The sequence below is a fragment of the Gouania willdenowi genome, chromosome 20, assembly GCF_900634775.1.
Source record: "Gouania willdenowi chromosome 20, fGouWil2.1, whole genome shotgun sequence".
In the NCBI taxonomy this organism is placed as follows: domain Eukaryota; kingdom Metazoa; phylum Chordata; class Actinopteri; order Blenniiformes; family Gobiesocidae; genus Gouania; species Gouania willdenowi.
The window spans coordinates 17,441,473-17,462,743 of record NC_041063.1 but is presented as its reverse complement, the minus strand read 5'-3'; the positions used below and the strand labels follow the sequence as shown (position 1 = coordinate 17,462,743).

At 39.4% G+C, this 21,271-nt stretch overlaps 1 protein-coding gene across 2 annotated transcripts; it reads left to right on the top strand.

Annotated features, from left to right (window-relative positions):
- Positions 1-225: 225 nt before the first annotated feature.
- Positions 226-19,725, top strand: flt1 (fms related receptor tyrosine kinase 1). Of its 2 annotated transcripts, XM_028433892.1 has the most exons (11): positions 226-499; positions 3,462-3,558; positions 4,610-4,815; positions 8,832-8,956; positions 14,530-14,695; positions 14,784-14,920; positions 15,065-15,236; positions 15,340-15,457; positions 15,556-15,725; positions 15,801-15,948; positions 18,332-19,725. In XM_028433892.1, exons 1-11 carry the CDS (start codon positions 442-444, stop codon positions 18,351-18,353), a joined length of 1,419 nt encoding a protein of 472 aa, XP_028289693.1. In that variant the 5' UTR covers positions 226-441; the 3' UTR covers positions 18,354-19,725. The 2 variants fall into 2 exon arrangements, with proteins under 2 accessions (XP_028289693.1, XP_028289694.1); XM_028433893.1 differs by lacking the exon at positions 18,332-19,725 and having other exon boundaries at positions 15,801-15,952.
- The last annotated feature ends 1,546 nt before the right edge of the window (positions 19,726-21,271 follow it).

Below are 21,271 nucleotides of genomic sequence, written 5' to 3'. Positions count from 1 at the left end.
CATTTGCAGGTAGGCTTGATTCAAATCCCTTTTTTAATTGCAAAAAATTGAGATCTTACATTCCTTCTACATTAATATCCAATAATAATGTTTGTGAGTTGCTGGGATGGAAAGGGCACTGGCTGTTACGCATCTTGGGTGTGTCCACGCACTGAACGGAAGCCCCCTATCCGGCCACAGGACTGTGGGAACTGCATAAATTCGCACCGCTCTCCAACAGCCATGGGAAAAAAGTCTCACCGGAGCTGAAGCGTGGCACCCTGTGGTGGGATCCTCCTCAGCAAAGCAGCTTAAAGGACGCTCTCCAAAGGGTCTCCACTTCTCCAGCTCTATAATCTGCAGGAGCCAAACCACCAGCGGGAGTAAATAAATACAACTCTTTATTTTATTTTATTTTTTTTCTTCACTTGAACTCTGACATCTGCGGAGGACTTTTAAAACATGACGAATTTGCTCCTCATCGGAATCATTTGTGGATTCTGTGGTGTTTTTGCCAAAGGTGAGTCAACACTTTTACAATGTGGAGATTAATTAAAGCCAAAAGTTACTTGTTGAGTTTTTTTAAGGTTAAATACGCTAATATAACAAGAGTGCAGATTTCTGAGGGGGATTTTTAACTTATTCGTAACGTTGGGGTACCCTATACTTTTACGCACGACTTTTCAATATTGGCACATTGACGCCGTTTGAAAATAACTTATTTAAGAGTGGACAACATGGCCAGGTTTATTGATGGGTCGACGTGTTGATGAGTTTTGGTAACTTGTGAACATTTTAAGTGCGCATTGAGTTCCAGAGAAACACATGTGATCCAGCGGTGATCACGTATCTGGGTGGACGCGCTGTTTCTTTCTCTGCATTGTTTGCTGGCACTGATACATTTGTCAAGTGGAACTCTGTGGATGTAAATGAAAGGAAGTTCGTGACCGACTGGAGGCAAATATCCGCTGAGGAGGAGCGGCGGTACGTGCGCCCTGAAACGCGCGCAGGTTCTGGCAATCGCGGTTCATTAAGTCAAAAATATATTATGTGCAATAAAACTAACAACAAACTAGTAGTTGTACCTTTAATAAGAAGAATCCTGGACTATTGAGTGCAAACAAATCTCTTTAAACAAGTCTGATCGCTATATTTCATTTGTTTTACATATGCATTTGTTATAACTAAGTGAAGTCTTTGCTTATTAAAGCTTTAAAGGTAGACCTACTAGTATATAAGAATCTGAAAAAAGTAAATTGTATTTTCATGTGTAAAATTAATTACCAGAATACAGTAAATTATTACTTTACAAACCGGTGAATGAAGGAAACTTTGTGGTTATTAGTAAAAACTTTAAACCATAGAAGAAGAAAACAAATGAATCTGAGTTTATTCCTTTTCTATTGGATAGTGAAGCTTAATCTCAGTTTAAAACATCTGCTGCACTGAACATCTTCCTATCTTTAAGATTATTATGGTCTTTATCTATCCCTCTTTTAAACCTGCTTATTAAACCAGTATACGTCAACAAACTCATTACAATACCACACTGTATAGCCACAATGCCACGTTTTTAAGCAGTAGCAGAAAATTCAACATTTCTAGTGGCACCGTGCTGTTAAACTTCACCCCCGGAAGCTTAATAAAGTCCTAAAATATCCATAAGAAGGTGATTTATTCTGAAAATATACTTTAAAGCATCTGTATCTTCTAGATATAAATATTTTTAAAAAGCTGAATGATGGATGTAAAGTTCTAACCAACACAAAACAGCTTTATTGTAAAGGAGATTTAAGGTTTACAAAAAAAAGTTCTAATAACCCCTTTTTATTTCTCCAAATGTTCAAAAAAGCAAAGTTTTGATTGTTTATTCTAAGTTTGCATTAGAAATGGTTCCATCTGTTATACTTCAAAGCTCATTATTCCAATCTGTATGGATGGCCTCTACTTAAAAAGGCCTGAACTTTCTCTTAACCTCCAGTGAATTATCAGGAAAATCGTGCTAACAAGGCACTTGTATAAAAGGCCTGTTAAATGGAGATCTTTGACTTCCCTCTTAGTTTCCCTTGACCTGCCATGTGCGTGTTTGCTGCCTTCTCACACTGTAAAACCAGAGGAAATAGTTTAGGAAGTGCTAGTGGCGTGAGTAATACCAGGCCTACTCAATGGCTCTTCCACTGGGAACAGTGAAGCTGACAATAAAAGGTAATAATAGATTTTGATGATAAATTGTATGAGCACCTATTGAATGCGCGAGCCGCTCGTGGAGCTGATGGGAGCTTGTTTGGTGTCCAGCAGTCAGAGTGAAGGACGGACTTCCCTGAATGATGTTTCCGTTGTTGTTGTGAGGAAGGAAGGGTGTGCAGACAAACCGTCTTTTTCTCTCATTAATAAACCTCAGCCATGAAGTGGAAAGAGCTGCTTTTATTTGATAAACAGGCAGGGCACCTCTTACGCATTTCCACGCCATGTTGTCGAGTGGTCCGAGCACAGGGATGTGAGGAGGGTCACGGATACGGTGGCCTGGACGGAGGACATGATGGAGATCCCAAACCCCGGTGTTTGACTGCTATTAAGGAGGCTATTTTAATCCAGTTTATAAATGGCAAACCCTACAGGAAGATCACAACATATTCCTGGGCTGTAAAGTGTTTGGTCTTCCAGGATTTCCTTCACGAACGATGTCGTACGATACAGTTCCTCACCAATGTGAAACTCAACAAATCACCAAATAAACACAAATGCAATAACTCCACCGTTGTTGACAACAAAGATGATCCCCTCTTCCTTTTCTCTCTCAATCCTTCAAACATTGGATTCATTTAGGGGTGTCAAACTCATTTTAGTTCAGGGGCCAAATACGGAGCAGCTTGATCTCAAGTGGGCCACAGATTTTATGTGGGGGAAAAAAGAGTAATTTCAACATTACTGTGCCTTAGTTTGCACTTCTACGTATACATACAATACTAAATATGTAAGAAACCAACAATATCCAAGCAATAAGTGAGAGATATCAGTCCCAACATGATCTTCACTTTAAATTTCTGAGATTTTGTGATCATTTTCTATTAAATAAAGGGAAATATATTTTTTTTTATACCTTTATTTCAGACTCGGGATCCATATAAACTATACAAACAGACACAAATAAACACATAAATTAAAGGATTTTGCAAGTTTATTCAACAATTAAAAATTACTTCAATTTTGCGATGTAAACACTGGGAAAAACTGTGATCCCCTGCAAATATTGTTGAATATCATTCACACATTGATTAATGTTTTCTTTGTCATTTTTATTTTCTCCTGTGGGACGAATTGGATGCTCCAAAAGTCTGGATTTGGCCCCCGGGCCATGAATTTGATACATGTGGATTACTTTCTAAAAGCTAATCACATCTTTTGCTCATTGATTGTAGGAAAATAACTCATTCTGGTATTTTCTATAGTTGAAAGATGCTAACTGTGTTTAAATTCTGCAGACAAAGATCAGAAGGGAAGGTTCAGCGTTCCCATCCTGGATGTTAAAGCTCAGCAGCTGATCCTCAGTGTGAACCAGACACTCCTGCTTAACTGCAGGTGAGTTTATCATCCAGTCTATTTGGGATTTAACAAAGAAATATTGTAAGAAGGCATTCTAATAGGAAGCATTTTACCTTTTTTTAAAAAATATATATATTAACCAATTATTTGGTTAAAAAAAGAATCTGCATTTAAAAAAGAAATATCTCAAGCATTTGCAATAGCTTATATTAGTTGTTGTTTTTTAATTTAAACATTTTTATATTTTTTAGAAGAATCTCCTCGCGTCATTCTAAGTCAGGTTCTTATTCTTCACTCTATTATCCTCCAATATTACCGTCACATTTTACCCATGGGGTCAATTTGACTCCATTAATAACCCTTTGATAATCAAACCTTGACCTGTTCTCTAGCGCCACCATCAGGCCAATTTTTTAAACTCATATTAATTTATCTTGAATAGTTTTTATCCAAATTTACTGACAACATTAATGGTATGAACCCTATTGATTGTGGTGATGATATGACATTTCATGCAGCGCCAACATGAGGTCAAACTTTCCGTAATAGCGTTAGTGTATCTTGAAAATCTTTCATCCAAATGTCGGGGTGCACACCCTCCCCCACATATCACGTATGAACTCAAAAGGATCAACTCTGCACCTGCAGGTGTGGGGATGTATGGTCACACAGACAGACAATTTTTACACATCTGAAACAGCTTGGGGTCAAGTTGACCCCAGAAAAACACCAATGTGTGAGATATGTGTTCAGCATGTTGAAAAAATGTGATCATTTTATGCTTGATCAATTGTACTCGTAAAATTAGGAAAATATGAAGCAAAGAAAACTTATTTTTGCATGATAAACATTCAATAGGGTCAAATTGACCCCAAGGATAATAGCAGGGTTAATGAGTACGGTACTGTAAAACAAATCTGTATCAAGTGAAAAACTGTGATCCATGTTAAAATAGGATGTGTAAAAACAGTGTGGGGGAAGGGCTTTTCTGAATAACATCTTGTGTGACGTCATCTGTGTATGCACAGTTTTTGTTTGTTGTTGTTGTTGTGTGACTAACGCCTGCATCCCTCTGATCGTGGAGCAGGGGTCGCTGGGAGCTGACCTGGTCCTTCCCTGCAGATGTGACCGTGGATCAGCTGGAGGTGGAGGAGTCTCGCTGTGGACGAACCAAACAGCAGTTCTGCAGCCGTTTGACGCTCATCCACAGCCAGACGCAGCACACCGGAACTTTCCGCTGCCGCTACACACGCGGGAGACAGAAGAAGACGAGCATCTATGTGTATGTCACAGGTAAGACGTCACAGCTGTCACTCAGAGGTGGGATGTGATACGCTAGGGCTTGGCAATATTGACCAAAACTCATATCTTAATATTTGTTCTAAAAATAGCAATATATACAATATCAATCTCAATATTTTTAACTCAATAAAGTCTTACCAGAAAAATATTCAGGGTTAAATTTGCTGCCACACTGACATGTATTAACAAACAGCTGCACAATATGTGCCTCTTTTGGCTTTTTCTCCTATAAAGGACAGCACGTGTGAGTGAGTGCTGTAGTGTGGCTTGTTTACCTGTAGGTCTGGGTTAGGACGCACTCAGCGATCCATCAAACTGTGCTTTTCATGCTGTTCTGAGAGTAGTGAAAGATGCAACTCTAAAACGACTATAAAAATATATACATCGATATAGGCGATATTGTAATTTTCTATATTGCCAAAATGGGAAACTCGATATATCGCCCAGCCCTACGCTCACCCATGCTGCTGAATATTGCTAAATCAAGCCCAATGCCACAGAGCCAAATATATCTATTCATAAACATTGTTTGTTCCAACACATCCGTCTCAGTGACGCTGGTTCCTCCTCCAGGCCCACCTCCCTATACTGTCTATATATAAACCCCACTTTTTTACTTTCATTTACGTGATACCTTCCAGCCACGAATAGCCCAGCTGCTGAAAGGCTCAGGCCGGGCAGGGTTTCCCAGGGCATCAGCCTTATCTGCTCTGCTCAGCTTTGCTGGAAGCATCCTGTGCTTAGGGGAGGAGGGGAAGAGCTCAAAGGGGGTGTGATGGGAGGGGATGTTACCGTGTCTCTATGAGGGGGCAACAGGGAGGTGTGTGAGTAAAGAAAGAGGCAGATGAACTGTAAAGATGAAGGCTGTTGGCTCAGTGGTGTAGAGCAGTGTTTCTCAAATGGGGGTACGCGATGGCACTTCAGGGGGCACTTGAGAGAGGAAAATTAACAAATGAAAGCGTTCAAATTAGGGGTTTTATAATGTTTATTTTTATTTATAAATTATATTCACAAAATGACGAAATGAGAGAAAAATATATTGAATTAAAAAAAAAAATCACAAACAGCAACAAAATACACCAAACGACACCAAAAACACACACAGAGAGAGAAAAATTAAAATAATACCAACAACACACAAAAACGACAACAAAAACACACAAAATTAGAGAAAAATGTACTGAATTAAAAAAAAAAACAGACAAACAACACTAAAATACATAAAATGACACCAAAAAAAACACAAAATTAGAGAAAAATATATCGAATTAAAAAAAAAAAAAAAAAAAAACAACACTAAAATACACAAAAGGACACTAAAAACACCTGCACTAAGAGAGAAAAATGCTGACTATTACCAACAATACACAAAACGACAACAAAAACACACAAAATAAGAGAAAAATAAACTGAATAATAAAAAAAACAGACAAACAACACTAAAATACATAAAATGACACCAAAAAAGGTTTAGAGTTAGAAAAAAGATGTTACAAGAGCTAAAGAAGTTTGAGAACCACTGGTGTAGAGTGAAGGAGGATAATGTACAACCATGGTGACCTTCAGACGCCATCAATCACTCAGGTCACCCTGTCCATTAAGCATCAGACTGTGGCCTGCAGCTCCGCTCAGACGTTGCCTCCCTCCTTTGAGTCTGTCCAAGAAGGAATCAAAGCACGAGAAGGGACGCCTCCGGTTCACTAGTCCTTGGGGTACTTTTGTTTGAATGTTCAGAGATTTTTCTTTCCTTGAATAACACCCTGTGGTAACAATACAGCAAGCAACACCCACGTCTTTGAATGGCACTGAACCAATCCAGCGGTGAGGCTGAGGGGAGGAAAAAAGCCGTTTGATTGACTCTAAACATCCGTGTGTTTATTATTGGCTGCAGGCAGACATTTGCTGAATGGGTATTATTCAGTGAATGGGTGTGGAGGACAATGTATGTTTAGCAGTGTAGGTCTGTCTGTCTGTCTGTCTGTCTGTTTGTTTGTGCAATGCTGTGCAGGTTGCTACTGATGGGCTTGTGTGTAGCTGTCGGTTTGTTTTCTTTACCTGCTGTTAAAGGTGTGTGATTCATAGAAAATGTGAAAGAATAGAGGCCGCCGCCTTCACAATATGTGATACATCCTCATATAGCCTACAGCAGGCGCCAAGTTTTCCCAGCACATATTTTGTCAAAAGAGTCACAAACTGCCTCTGATGGCTTCATATTAGTGTCAGACATCATTAGTGTTGCCGGACACAGCTCAAAACTGCAAAAACACACCAAAATTATTTGCTTAGAAAGGCTATTGTATAGACACACTTCTACTTTTACATAATTACTTGATTACTACTTGAATGTAGTCCTGTACCAGCGATTCTCAACTGGTGGTTTGGGACCCAAAAGTTTACTGGGTGGATTGCAGACAATTGGTCAAAAATAAATAAATACTTAATGTCTCTCATGTTGGACTTGTCTTTTATTTTGAAAGAAACTTTTCCTTTGTCAGGCCTGCTGTGAATATTATGTATGTCTGTTTTCAACATTAGGGCTGGGCGATTTTGCCTAAAAAAAAAAAAAAAAAAATCTCAGATTTTTTTAAAGAAAAATTGGATTTTCGATTTTTCTTTTTCAGTGCACTTAAAAATGACTGCAGACATCAGGTATATTGTCAAACGTGCAACTTTATTGATGTGATTGTCCTCAAGAGTTAAAACGCAGGGAACATTCCCAAAATAAAAAGTAAATGATGCTCTGTCATTCAACAATTTCAGGTTTTAACCCAGATTTGAACAAAAATGCAACAGCAACTTCACAGTAGCTTAAATTTTCTGATTAAGAAATCAGATAATTACATATTTTAGAACATATAACATTACAATTAAAAAAATAATAAACTCTTCCCTTAGCATAGATAATACTGATTGCTATATATATTATATACAGTATATACATGTATATATATATATATATATATATTTTTTTTTTTTTTATTTATTTATTTATTTATTTATTTATTTATTTATTTTTTTATTCGAATTTGCAAAATAAAAATCATTTTCAACTACAATTTTCAACTAAATTTTAGACATTTTTGAATAACTAAATTTGGCTGGTTGAATTCTAAAAGAAGGTGGGTCGCAATTTATTGACCGTGGCAAAATGTGTGTCCCAGGGCGAGACCAGTTGACGACCTCTGTCCTATACTGACCAATCTGGCAACACAATCAGCGCCGCTGACTGACCCGAGTAAGACAATGTAATAAAACAAAGAAAATGTGTTTAATCAGACCATACAGGTTGTGAACACTTGAACCCCTCACCTATGATGGGCTCCAATGTTTTCATGTACTGTATATGTATGAATATGATGTACCGCCCATTTCTTCATTAATATACAGTTAAAAACTGTATCCCTTTAAATTTGATGAATTTACACGTTGAGTGTCAGCTTTGATAAAAAAAAATGTATTTGAATAATCAACAAAAAACACCCTGTGAAAAAGATGAGTAATTTAATATTATTACATGTGGCAGAAACATTTAATTTACAATTAAATTAGATACATTTTTAGTTGAATATTTTTTCCCCCATATGCTCAACACTAACAATTAGTTTATTGATTGCAACTGAATGTATAGTTGATGTTGTATACGGTATGTTGATATTGTTTTTAACTAATGATACGAGTTACATGTTTAACACCACTGGTGTAATCCAGTCATATCTAACCGTATTATTAAAATATATTAATTTGTTCATATTTGGAGTAATTAATCACACAGTATCAATAAAATATCAATTGCACAAAATTTTAAATACTTGTAGTTGCTCTTGCGTATAATAATTTAAATTAGCTGTCACATAAGAGACGTTTGATTAAACACTGTCAGGTAAAAACCTGCATTAATTCTACATGTATTTTCTTTATCTACAGTATGTGTGGGACACAGTGTGTTTGATTGTAAGTGATCTTTGCATGCACCATGTGTGTCCCTGACCGCAGTGTTTGGGTTTCAGACAGACAGCAGCCATTTGTGGAGCATCCAGACATGAAACCCGGTGTGTTATACATGAAGGAGAAGCAGCCATTGGTTGTCCCCTGTCGGGTCACCCACCCCAACATCACCGCCACACTAGTAAAGGTCAGTGCACAGGTGAACTGTTTGAGTGTTTTTCTGTACAGAACATCTGCACGTTTATGTCACATCTGGCTCATTTCTTTACACCTCGCTCACTCCATGCATTCCTTTTACCAGCTTCGATCCATCAGACCACACATGCACGAAAGGCAGCCTCAGCTTTTTTTTTTTTTCTCTCCGTGTGCAGATCATTCCTCACATTGTTCTTATCTTGGCTGCCATTTGACCTGCGGCGTGTCTGTCAGTTTGTTTGTGTCTGTGTGCGGATATGTGTGAAAGTGTGCGGATGTGTTTGTGAGGGTTTAAGCGCTGAGTGAAGAGCAGAGTGGACACAGTTACTGACAAATATTATTGTCATTACTACATTATGTTATTACGAGTGAAAGAATTAGCAATTCATTCTTCCACTAGCAATCAGTATTATCTTGGTCTGCATACGTTTTCATGTCCCAGCTCTAGAGGGTTTGTTGAGTGTAGTTTATCTTGCAAACAGATGTTTTTTCAGATCTTTTACTTTATATTGGATCAGTTGTTTAAGTACATTTTCCTCCCCTATTGGAAGCTATAAACGCAGATCTGGACCGATGGGCTTCTTTTCCCCTTTTTTGGTTAAAGCAGAACTAAGTAACTTTTTCACCTTAATAAATCCTTCTCGTAGTCACTGTGAGGGTAATACAAGTGTTTATGGGGTGATTGGGGGGTCTTTCATCACCCCCTGCTGTCTCTGGCCAGAAAACAGCACTTGCAACTTTCCTTCCTCCAACCCGGTGGCAAGACATACTGCTTTACGGCAGCCCAATACAAACTTATATCATGGCGGAGCCAGCAAAAAAATTCAGAGAAGACCTTTGTCCGAGGAATAGAGCAACTCCATGCAGTGACAGCTCAGCAGCAACACTGAGGCAACAGGCACACACACACCACCCAGCGCTCCATCAGGCAGCACACACACAAATATCTTTCCATCCTTCTATCTATCCATCCATCCATTTTCAGAGCCGCTTTGTTAGCACACACACATTTCCACACTCCCTTCCGTATTACTCGCACATCATTCTTTTATTTTACTTGTCTCTCTTTGTCATACTGTTCACATGGTCACATGGGACTATATGTATGAAAGCACCCTTAGTGTCACTGTTGTATAAGGATTTTTCAGTGATCGGTTGCTACCGTCTTGGGAGAGCAAAGATGTGCACGTAGCTGTGGGGTGGGGCAGGTGGCGGGGGGTGAGGAGTGTTTACGACAGTGACATAACTAAAAGGGGCCTTTAGGGGGAGCGCTAAGCACAAGTTACTGCTTTAAGTAGGATTACCCTAATTTCAATCAATATCTTACACAGAATAATATACCCGTTACAAATAATTCAGTGCTTGAAGGTTGGCTGAGCTTCATTTTTTTTTTTGGAGCAAAATCAATCCCCTGCTTTAGATGAAAAAACTTCCAAACGTCAGGTAAGGACGTTGGACTGGATTTTCCAAATTTCAGACTCTATTAGATGAATTAATTCACACCTACAAGTAATTTCAAATTGGCTTTAAAGTGATGAGGTCGCAATACTAGCCTGAAATTAATCCTAATCTTCTTGATTTATGCAATGTTTAATACAGGTGATTAGTCTGGAAATGCTCACCGGGCATTTGAGTTTTGGGGGCGGGACAAACACGCTAATCAACCAATCAAATTAAGAGCGGACCATACGACAGTAGCGCGACAAGCGTAGATCCTTTTCCCTAGCCTCTTCTTGTTGTGGTTTCAACGATGGATCCAAGTCATTTCAATTTTATTTATAGAGCACATTTAAAAACAACAGACATTGACCAAGGTATTGTACAGAAGTTATGCAAGTTTACACAAGTAAAAGAAAATGTGATAAAGTAAATAAAAATATAAAACGGAGGTCATGTTTGTTTTGACACTGCTTGGCGCCGGATATATGACGTTCTTTCTGTACAGCTCTGATCGGCTCGATGTTTTTCGAACTGAGGAAGTGAGTAAAAACGGCCGCATAAGCATAAACACTACATTAACAGCCAATAATGCCACTTCACATGTTGAAAGAAGTCGTTTATAGAAATCAGAAGTAGAATCATCGCACTCACGACTTAAATCTGCCAAGGTGCCAGAGCTTAAAACATATTTGTGCAAAAAAAAGAGATCTGCACACTTGGATTAATGCAAGCATATCTCTATAAACAGAAAATGTATCACTTTTTTTTTTTTACATTACCCTTAACTTAGGCTCATCTATGACATTACAGCATGCAGAGCAAGCATGAGAAGGGCTGTAACCATCTCCATAGGGGATTTAGAATGGCAGAACGTCCAGCCCAATGCTATGAATATATCTGTATGTACTGTATGTAAAAAGCAGTGATATTGGTCTAGCGTTGTAAAAGAAATATTCTACAGAGTTCCCGATGCTGGAAATATGATGAACCCATATCGTCATTAATGCTTTTACAGTGATTTACATAGTCAGCCTAACCTGTTTTTATCTGCATCTGCCTTATCTCTGAACCAGAGTGTGTGTAATTTGGTATATATTTAATACACCTGCCATTATCAAGGACCGACAAAGCTTGGAACTTAGATGAAGACACGTTATGCTGTATGAGCTGTTGTTTTTGTTAATTAAATGAAAGTCAATTAAAACTGCTATTTAAAAAATCTTTCACAATATCCGCCTTGGTTGGCTGCTATAATTATTGGTGCTAGTGTAGCATTAGAGGCAGGACACAGGGTCTGGAATCGCCCACTGGCCCCAAGCCAGCACTACTTCCTATGTCTTATTACCTCTGGTAGTAAGAAAAATAGCTGCCAACACTGTGCTGCTGATGTGTTAAACATCTGGCCAGGTTGGCAGAGGGAGCAGAGTTAGACGCTCTTATCCTCGATAGATCAAAGTCAAGTCGCTTCTTTTTTAATCTTCCCCGTAATCATAAGGATGTTCTTGTGCGTCACTGGAGAAAACGTACAAGTCATCCTGGACTCAAAAGTAAAAAAACAAAAAGGGAAAAAAAAGGCAATTGTTCCTTAAAAAACATTAGCGTTAGATGTTGAAATACTTAAGGGACATCCCCAGTTGCAATAACAAGACAAACATGTATTCTATTATAATGTAATTCTTGAACATTATTACATGAGAATATCTGGTGTAGTATTGGAGAAGGATTGCTCGTGTAAATGTTCATTCCACAGCTGCTCTTAAGTGTCCAGCTATTCTCACTGGAATAAGCAGGCAAAAGACAGATATGCACAATGCTGTAATTTGTTGTTTTCCACCAAGATTCCACCAAGTTCCAAGTTTCCATCTAGTTTGATCATGCCATGATAATTCAATTTTTACAATATCAGCAGCAGATTTAACTTAAATTCACCAAGCTTTATTTAGAACGATGTAGCTTGTCTCACAAAGCTGAATTATTGGCAACAAACATTCTTCAGTTTTCCATCTGCAGTCAAATTGCCCTTACTTCCAAACTCACATCAACTCTAAATTCAATAAATTCAAGTAGACACTTAACTGACTAAAGCATGTTAGCATTGAAAAGTTCAATGACATGTTATTCACCAAAGTTACGCCTTTCAACCCACATTTCTGGACCAATTCAACAAGAACGCTCATGATCACAGACACAGACATTACAAAAATGGGACCATCTGAGCCCTGCACGTATATATGCACTAACACACTAAAAATATCACCTCGTGCTCTTCCCAGTTTGCTTCTCTGATCAGTTTGAGCAAGAAATCCTCTCTCCATCACTGCTTGTTGAGCGTTTTCTCCCTGGAAATACTTTTCCCTCTGCCTGGATCAGCAACAACACCCATAAGGCTTTGCTTTCTTGCTCTCGCCATAAAAGGAGCACTTTAAGGTTTGACTCCAAAGGGCACCAAAGGGTGTCAGGAGTTCAGGAAGAGTTAAGGGTGAAAAGCGACTACTGCAGAGACTCCAGAGAGAGGAAGGAGACCATAGATTCTTAGAGTTGGTCTGGGGGGGGGGTTTACAGCCTGTTCACATTGGGCGACAATGAGGTGTGCATGTTCCCTTGGGAGAGGGTGGGAGGCTTCCACTTTGTCACATGCTTTCTAGTAAACATTTCCTCCAGGCAGCTTTAGAGAAAGGAACGACTTCACATCCTTACACAAGGTACCTAGACATTATACAAGCAACAAGCTGAGGGAACCATGGACAGAGACTGATGATGGGAGAGTGGATTAACACTAAGAGCTGCTCAGGTTCTATTTTATACTCAACAAAAACTAGCCTAAATGATAAATAATACTTGAACAAACACTTTAAAAATTCAACCTAATGAAAACTTTGTTCTCAATTAGAAACAAAACAAAAAAAGTTCCAACATTCAACATCAGGTGGTTGAATAAGAAGTTTCTATTTTGTTTATATTCTTAAATACGGGCCAATATTGTGAGAGGGGCATTATTTTAATTCAGTAAGTTAATTGTTTAGAAAGCTGCCTCGTATTTGGAAGACCGCTGGTTTCGAGCCCTGATATGGGCCCTTGAGCAAGCCCCTTAACTGTAATAGAATCTGTTCTGAATGATTTATCTGGCTAAATAAAGGTTTTTTGACAGAAGGAAGATTTAAGTTGTAAAATTAAGGTTTGTGGTTAAGGTTAGTCTCCTTGATATCAGGAGAACAATAAATACAATCTGTTGGGTTGTTTTTGTTTTCATAACTCTGAATGTCTTTTGGTCCACAGATTTTGTGAAAGAAACTTTACTATAACTATAACATAATTACATGATGAAATTGAGATCAAATAGTTATAAGTCATTAGATGAATAATCAGACTAATAAAGAAAGCAAAGCTACCCAGGATCAGAGGGCACTGAAGCTGAGCTCAGCTTGTTCAGGACCCTGGACAGCTCTCGTGTCCATCACAGGGCAAACTAAGACATTCACAGACGCACAAACACCAACTCGCGATGGTGGATCAGGTGATAGAGGGGTCGTCTTCTGATTGAGAGGTTGGTGGGGGTTCGATCCCGGTCTATACCTGTCTATGTATCGAAGTGTCCTTGGGCAAGACACTGAACCCTAAGTTGCTCCCAGTGTGTGAGGGTGAATGGGTGAATGAGCTGATATGTAGTGATAAAGCACGATATAAATCAAGTCCATTAACCATTTAATATAACCAGAGTATAAAAACCTGGTTTCAAACCTCATTCCTCCAGATGAACATCACTAACCTTCCCTCTTCTCTCCCTTTTTTACATTGTACAGTATAATAATCTCATTCATATAATCCTTAAGGCTCACCCAATGCTCTCCATCCCTGATGCAGCTTTTTATGATGTTATACAAGTGTTATGGTGTGGTGGTGGCAAACCAAACACATCAGAAACTATTCTTAACTTGAGCTCAATCCAACCAAATTCTTGTTTTTAATTAATCATGAACCCTATTTATGATAGAATACTGTAACTTGTAGCTAGTTTTCACATCTCCATGAGATCCTATACTTGCTTCAGTTGTCCAAAGTGTGTTGTTTCCTCGTACTTGTGCTGCATTGACAGATGTCATGATTTCCTCCATGTTCTCTCCACAGTTTCCCAGTCTCAGCTTGAGTCCAGACCAGAGGAACATTCTGTGGAACACAAAGCTAGGCTTCACTGTTCGAACTCCCACCTTCTATTACATCGGCCTCTTCTACTGCCAGACTGTGGTGGACGGGGTCAAACGCAACTCACGCATTTACTTTGTACACAGGCCAGGTCAGCACACATGGCATGCTTTACATAGTGATGATCAGTTAATGTTCATGACTCTGGTTTAAAGTGAAGTTTCTTTTTTTTTCCTCAGTGAGTAACATCACAGACGTGTATCTGAACAGCAGCGGGCCTGTGCAGGCTCTGAAAGGAGAGAGACTGGTGTTAAACTGCACAGCAACCGCAGAGTTCAACACCAGAGTCAACATCACCTGGGATTACCCCAGAAAGGTCAGACCTTCATGATTCCTCAAACAAAATCACAAGAAACGTTATGAGTTCATACATTGACCTACTGTATAAGGAAAAAAAAAATCTTAAATTAATCAGATTTCTGATTTCTGATTCTGTTTTTTCTTCTTTTCCGACCATCAGACCAACAATGTCGGCTCCACCTCCAAATGGCTTCAAAGACACCAAACACACATGTTGTTCTTCAACATTCTGACCATCCCAAAACTGCAGCGCTCAGATCGAGGCCTTTACACGTGTCGCGTCACCAGTGGTGATCAAAGCAAACAGCAGAAAGTCGCAGTTACTGTCTATGGTCAGTGTCAATCACCAGTTCATCCATTCATTAGATATTTCCGCTTTTAAGGACCTGGACAGGTTGTGACGTTTATATTTATATTTTTGTGTTTTATGTTTAGATCGGCCGTTTATCCGTCTGAAGCCAAGGAAGGGATCTTTGATGGTGGTGCAGGCAGGACAGAAATCATACAGAATCACCCCCAAACTCAGAGCCTTCCCTGTCCCCGAAGTCATCTGGTAAAAATAAAAGCAACACCTCTGAATCTTGTAGAAGAGCAAATGTTGGCACTAGTCTATGTGAGTTTATAACATCTATCCTCTTGTTTCTCTGACAGGCTGAAGGATGGCAGGATGGCAGCAGAGCAATGCTCCAGATATCACATGGATGGAAATTCCCTGGTTATCCGGGACGTCGCAGAGGAGGATGCTGGGACGTACACAGTCCTAGTACGAATCCAAGAACATGGACTATTTCAAAATCTAACCCTTACACTTGTGGTCAATGGTGAGAGATGACACACAGCTTCAGTCTGCACATATAGGGATTGGTTTTTTTTTAACGTCGCCTCTTTTTTTACAGTGAGTCCTGAAATAGGTGAGAAGGTGGTTTCACCAAAGGATTCTCCCATTGTGCCACGAGGCAGCAGACACGCTCTTCACTGCACGTCTCATGGAGTCCCTCCTCCACACATCCAGTGGCGCTGGCATCCCTGTCCGCCCAAAGGCCTGTAAGTAGCACAAAGTAGCAAACTTCTTAACTTTCATCATTGAAAACACAAGCGTCCATAGAGTTTTCACCTTAAATAACAAAACACTCCTGCGTTGGCTAGCATCTTTAAACCAGAAAAATTGCTCTTATAATTATCAGTTATAATTCTAGAAGGATCAAAATTAAGAAAGAAATTGGCTATTTTTTTGTTTTGTGTCTATTTTTTGATTATACAGTATATGCCTAATATTGCTGCAAATTATAATAAAGAACAGTTTTCTAAATTAAACCTTTTTTTTTTGAGGGGAAAAATAAATACTTTTTTAAGAATATATGTATTATAAATAAGATAATTTGTATTTAATACACATTTTTTTATTATACGTAGGAGTTTTTTGGGTTTTTTTTTTAACCTCAACTAACGCTCTGTCATCTTTCTCTAGCATCTCTAAATCAGAACTAGATCAACATTTAAGAAAATATTTAAAAAAATATATATATTATTATTATGAAAAGAATGTATTTTAACTAAATCAAACAAATATGTTGAGGGAAGGACAACGTTTAAAGAATACATAATAATCATAAGCTTATTTGGAATATTTTGTCTGTAATTCACATTTTTCTGTGATAAATAGCAAAACACAAACTGTTCAAAATCAGGGTTTTTTATGAGACATTTATTATTAGATAATTTAGCTGATTAAGTAATTTAATTGCAAAGGCCAAACAGTTGCAGTGATATTGTTAATGTACGTAAATGAACAACAATAACAATTGTTTAATGTGACCTGTTTGTGAGAGTGTGTGTGAAATCCAAGAAAGTTGAGGCATGTTTTGTCTATTTCAACTTGTGTTCAGACGACACTTCCTTTCGGCAACCAGAACAGATGCCTTTGGGGGCCTTTTATGTATGGGAATGTGTAAAAATGTGTCTTTGTCTCCATGCATCCATGTGTGTGTGTGTGTGTGTTATTGTGTTAGTTTTCTTACTGTCTGTATACGTTTGTCTGTATGTTTGTTTATGTAAAAAAAAAAATATATATATATATCTATATACTGTCTCGTTTTTGTGTGTGTGTGTGTGTGTGTGCCTGCTACATTCACATTACAGACTTGAAAGAACACAGAAAAAACATACTTCAATAGAGGCCAGTTCCGTGCTCCCAGTCACGATTTGTTGGTTTCCAAATCAAACACTATGATTTAATGAATTTCCGTGCAGGACGCGAGTGAGCGGCCTGTTTATTATTGTAGTTGCACACGGCATCCTGTGATGCTTTTTCTAATAACGGACACACACTATATATACAGAGCTCTCATGAGAAATGATGCAGAGCTGCAGTCAAACACACACACACACACACACACACACACTCATGCAGAAATTTGGCAGGAACAATGATTGAGGTGTTCGCGGAGGTCAGAGACTTATTGTCTTCCTTACGACAGAGTCAGAGAGGATAAGTGTTACCTGAGAGCGCGGCAGCATCCGCCCATGCCTGATGCCTCCTTGGAGACACGCTGACATCATTAGTGTACTTGACCCCTGACACGGGCACTTTTACATGGCGCCATGCCATAGAGTCTTAGGTATGGTCTCATATATCCATTCTTCCCCGCCAAATACAATCAGGACTCCCTTATTGTATCCAAGCACTGACTTAAGTAATGGGTTTTTGTTGAGTGATAAAGTTTAGTTGGCCACACAAATACCAATATCTGACTCTGTTGTTTATTGTACTTGTAAGCAATGGAGTAGAACGAATGAGATTATGTTCACTTTGTTTCAGTGAGTTGTCAAATGCAATCTGTATTTGCAGGAAATATGTCATCATTGGTGTTGTACATGCTTTGATGTATATCCAGGCTTTTCTTGGTGTGTTTTAGCTTAGCGGCTAATCTAATGCTTAATATGTTATGGTTTCATTTATTTGGACAATTTTTTTTTCAGGAAATTTGATCACCTGACATGTTTTGTCTGCCAACTCTCAGTCTTCCTCAGAGGCATCTACTGATTACTATGATATATCCTTATAAGGTCTTTCATAAGGAAAGCATCAAAGCATCTACTGATCGCTTTCATGTGTCCTAATGAGTTATTTCAGTTTCTGCCCAAAAATGACTCCTAACAATCACTAGATGCCTCTGAGGAAGACTGACAGTTGGCACTCAAAACATGTCAGGAGATCAAATGTTCTGAAAAATGAAACCTTAACATATTGTTTAAAAAAGAAGACAAAATGAATCTAATGCTTGTACAGATTGCATTTGTCCTGCCAGTATTCTGGTCTTTGGGTCCTGTATGAAGCTCTGTTCTGGTTCCACGTCTCTGTCTGTAAGTGTATTTTTCTACACTGGTAGTTTTGTCTGGATCCTCACCAGACCCTTGTTCTTTGCAGCCCTGCTGCACCACCAGCCTGACGCTGTGCCGGAGGAGGCCCGGGGACAGTGAACAAGGCTGGGCCAGGCTGATGGGGGAGCCTCGCTCCTGGGTCCTGGGTCCACTCCAGGGTCTGGCCCTGGGAACCACAGCGCTCTTATCTGGCCCGGGCAGGAGGCGCACTGAGCTTCCTGTGCAAAAATCAGAGCGCTTTTCCTCTCGTTGTTTGGCTTCCTCTCCGATGCGAGACGCTTCCCAGCGGTGTGATTGTCCCTGCGTCTTCAAACGTGGCACAGTCCGCTTCCTCAAGAGCTTGATCTATTCTTGAGCACCCCACACCCCTTCCCCAAACTTTTGCTGCGCCGCACACATACCTCTCTCTCCCTGCCCTTTACCACCACCCAGCATCCTCCACCTCTAAAGAAGAGCAGCTCTGCATCGGCTCCCACCACAGACCCCCTCACCCCCCACCACCACCACCACCACCACCACTCTCTCATCATCCCACCAGTCAATTTCCAGAGATCCTAAGAGACAATCTTGTGTTTGCTAAACTGGATAACGAGGATTATGACTTGCACCACTGCTGAGCAGTGAAAACCAGCAAACACAGGAAACCCAGAGTCTGATTAAAGGGCACCCACATCACTCATTATTTATTTCCTTCATGCTCCCAATTCAAGCCCTCTCACCACATCAGGTTGTAGTTAAATGCCCTGTGTCCCAGACATGTTGAGCCAAGAGAAGTGCAATCCCACCTGTGCACCAGCCACATTTCTGCAGCTGCTTTGCTTGTGTTTGTGTATAGAGTGGTACTAAAATGGGTGCATGAACCGTGCCCGTCCCATGCCCTGATTTAAATCTGACATCCAACAAAAGCTGTGAGTTTCTGTCAAGTTTAGCCGCGGGTAGAAGGTCAAACAAACTTTCTTTGGAAACAGGAGAGAGGACGAGCTTTGTGTTGTTCACAATGGGATGCTTTCAGTTCTCTATCAAAGACTAGATGGTCTGCAGATGCCTGCCATGTAGGATGTCTGCTCAGGCCAGAGACTGTCCTGTGTCGTCCACTGTCTTCTTATTGTGATCTCACTATAACAAGCCTGACGTCTTTGTATTTGAAGTTCAAATAAAAACTAATGTACAGTATGTTCAACACTAAAAGCCATTTTAAGATGTTGTGAGTGTTGGTGTGTGAATGACAGTGTGTGTGTTGCACAGATGTTTCCTAATGTGATACATTACTTGTATACAGATGTTTAATAACTAATATATATGAATCTAATATTTAATAATTTTATACAACTAACTGACATACAAATGATGATATTTGCCAGAATTGTATGGACCTGTTATGTATTGAAGTGTTATATCAGATGTTTGTGTTTTTGCGAATAAACTTTGCCTGTAATTGTGTGTTTGGTTTATATAATCTATGGTTATTCTGGGGGCAGGTCAGGAATACAGAGGAACGTCAGTGTATTTTAGGCAGCAGAACAGGACAGGAAGTAGTAGCAGGAGGTGACCTCCAGTGACACAAATCGCTACATTCATTCATATTTCCAGACAGCTGCTGCTCACCCTGTTCGCAGGCACACTGTGTCAATGTTTGTGTGTGTGTGTATGTTCATCCTAAGTGTCTAACCATCATTTGTCTCCTCACATCCAGCTGACTGATTGTTTTTGTGTGTCTATGGGCAAATGTGAAGCGTGGGAGTGGGAGTCAGTGTAGCACACATGCATGTGTATTTGTGGGTTTACGTGTGTGTCAGGGCTTGTGGTGTCATGCACAGGGTGGGTGGTTCGTGCATTCGCACACAATCTCACTGCCAAGAGGAAGAGCAATCAGGGAGCGGAGAGGAACCGAACCCAGGGAGGAGCTCGAACCGTCAGTGAGGGATGATAGATAGAGACCAAAGTATTTGCTCATCTAAACAAATCATTCAATAATGGGTCACACTACTTACTGTAACAAAATGGAAGAGTTTAGGAACAACGGTGACTCAGCCACAAAAAAAAATCACAAAGCGGGTTCCACGAATGCTGAGGCACATAGTGCACAGTTTGCGAACTTTCTGCACAGTCAGGCACTACAGACCCCCAAACTTAATGAGATCCTCAGATTAGCTCACAACCTTTTTTTTTTATTTTATTTCTTTCATGTCTGCACATGCTGTCAAAGGTCAACACTACATGTAGTGCAATCTTTTGACGACTGCATGTTTTATTTTATGCAATAAAATAAATGAATTTATTTTATTGTGTAATTGTGACCATCACCAGCTCTTCCTAAGGAAGGGTAAGAAACACTTTATTAAAGGGTGGCTATAAAAAGAGAAGGCAGTGTTACATCTAGGAGAGGGGGAATGGAACAGGGAAGAGGGAGTCAGGGTTGGAAAATGGAAAGAGTGGGTAAGAGTCGAATGTTTTAAGGTGAGAGTGCAATGTGATGTTATAGTTGTGCATATTGAGTCATGTAATCAGTTCAGCCATTCTGGTGACAAGTGTGGAGAAATTGAAGCAGGGAAGACACATCACCCAGCTTAAGTATAACGGTGGTGGCCGTGAACAGAAGAAAGGTACGGAAGAGTATTAGGGCCACGGAAGAAAAAAAAAATTGGAGACTAAAAAAAAAGAAGCGTCTTGCACGTCACAAAAAAAGTCGAAAATCGAGATTTTTTTTCTGGAGGTAAAAAAAAAAAAGTCGAAAATTGATGTCAACATTTTTTTTCATTATGTTGACTGCTTGTGCAAAATGCCTGCTGGGCAGTTTGAGGAACTGCTTAAACTATACTTTAGAAAAATTACAGATGGGATGACTCTTACTTCCTTATTAGTATGATGGTCAGTATCCCTGCCTTTCACGAGGGTTAAATTCCCCGAGGAGATTACATCATTATACGTTCTGTGCCTTTGATTACCTTTCCAGGAACTAACAGTGTTTAAGTCTGATTCAGTCTGC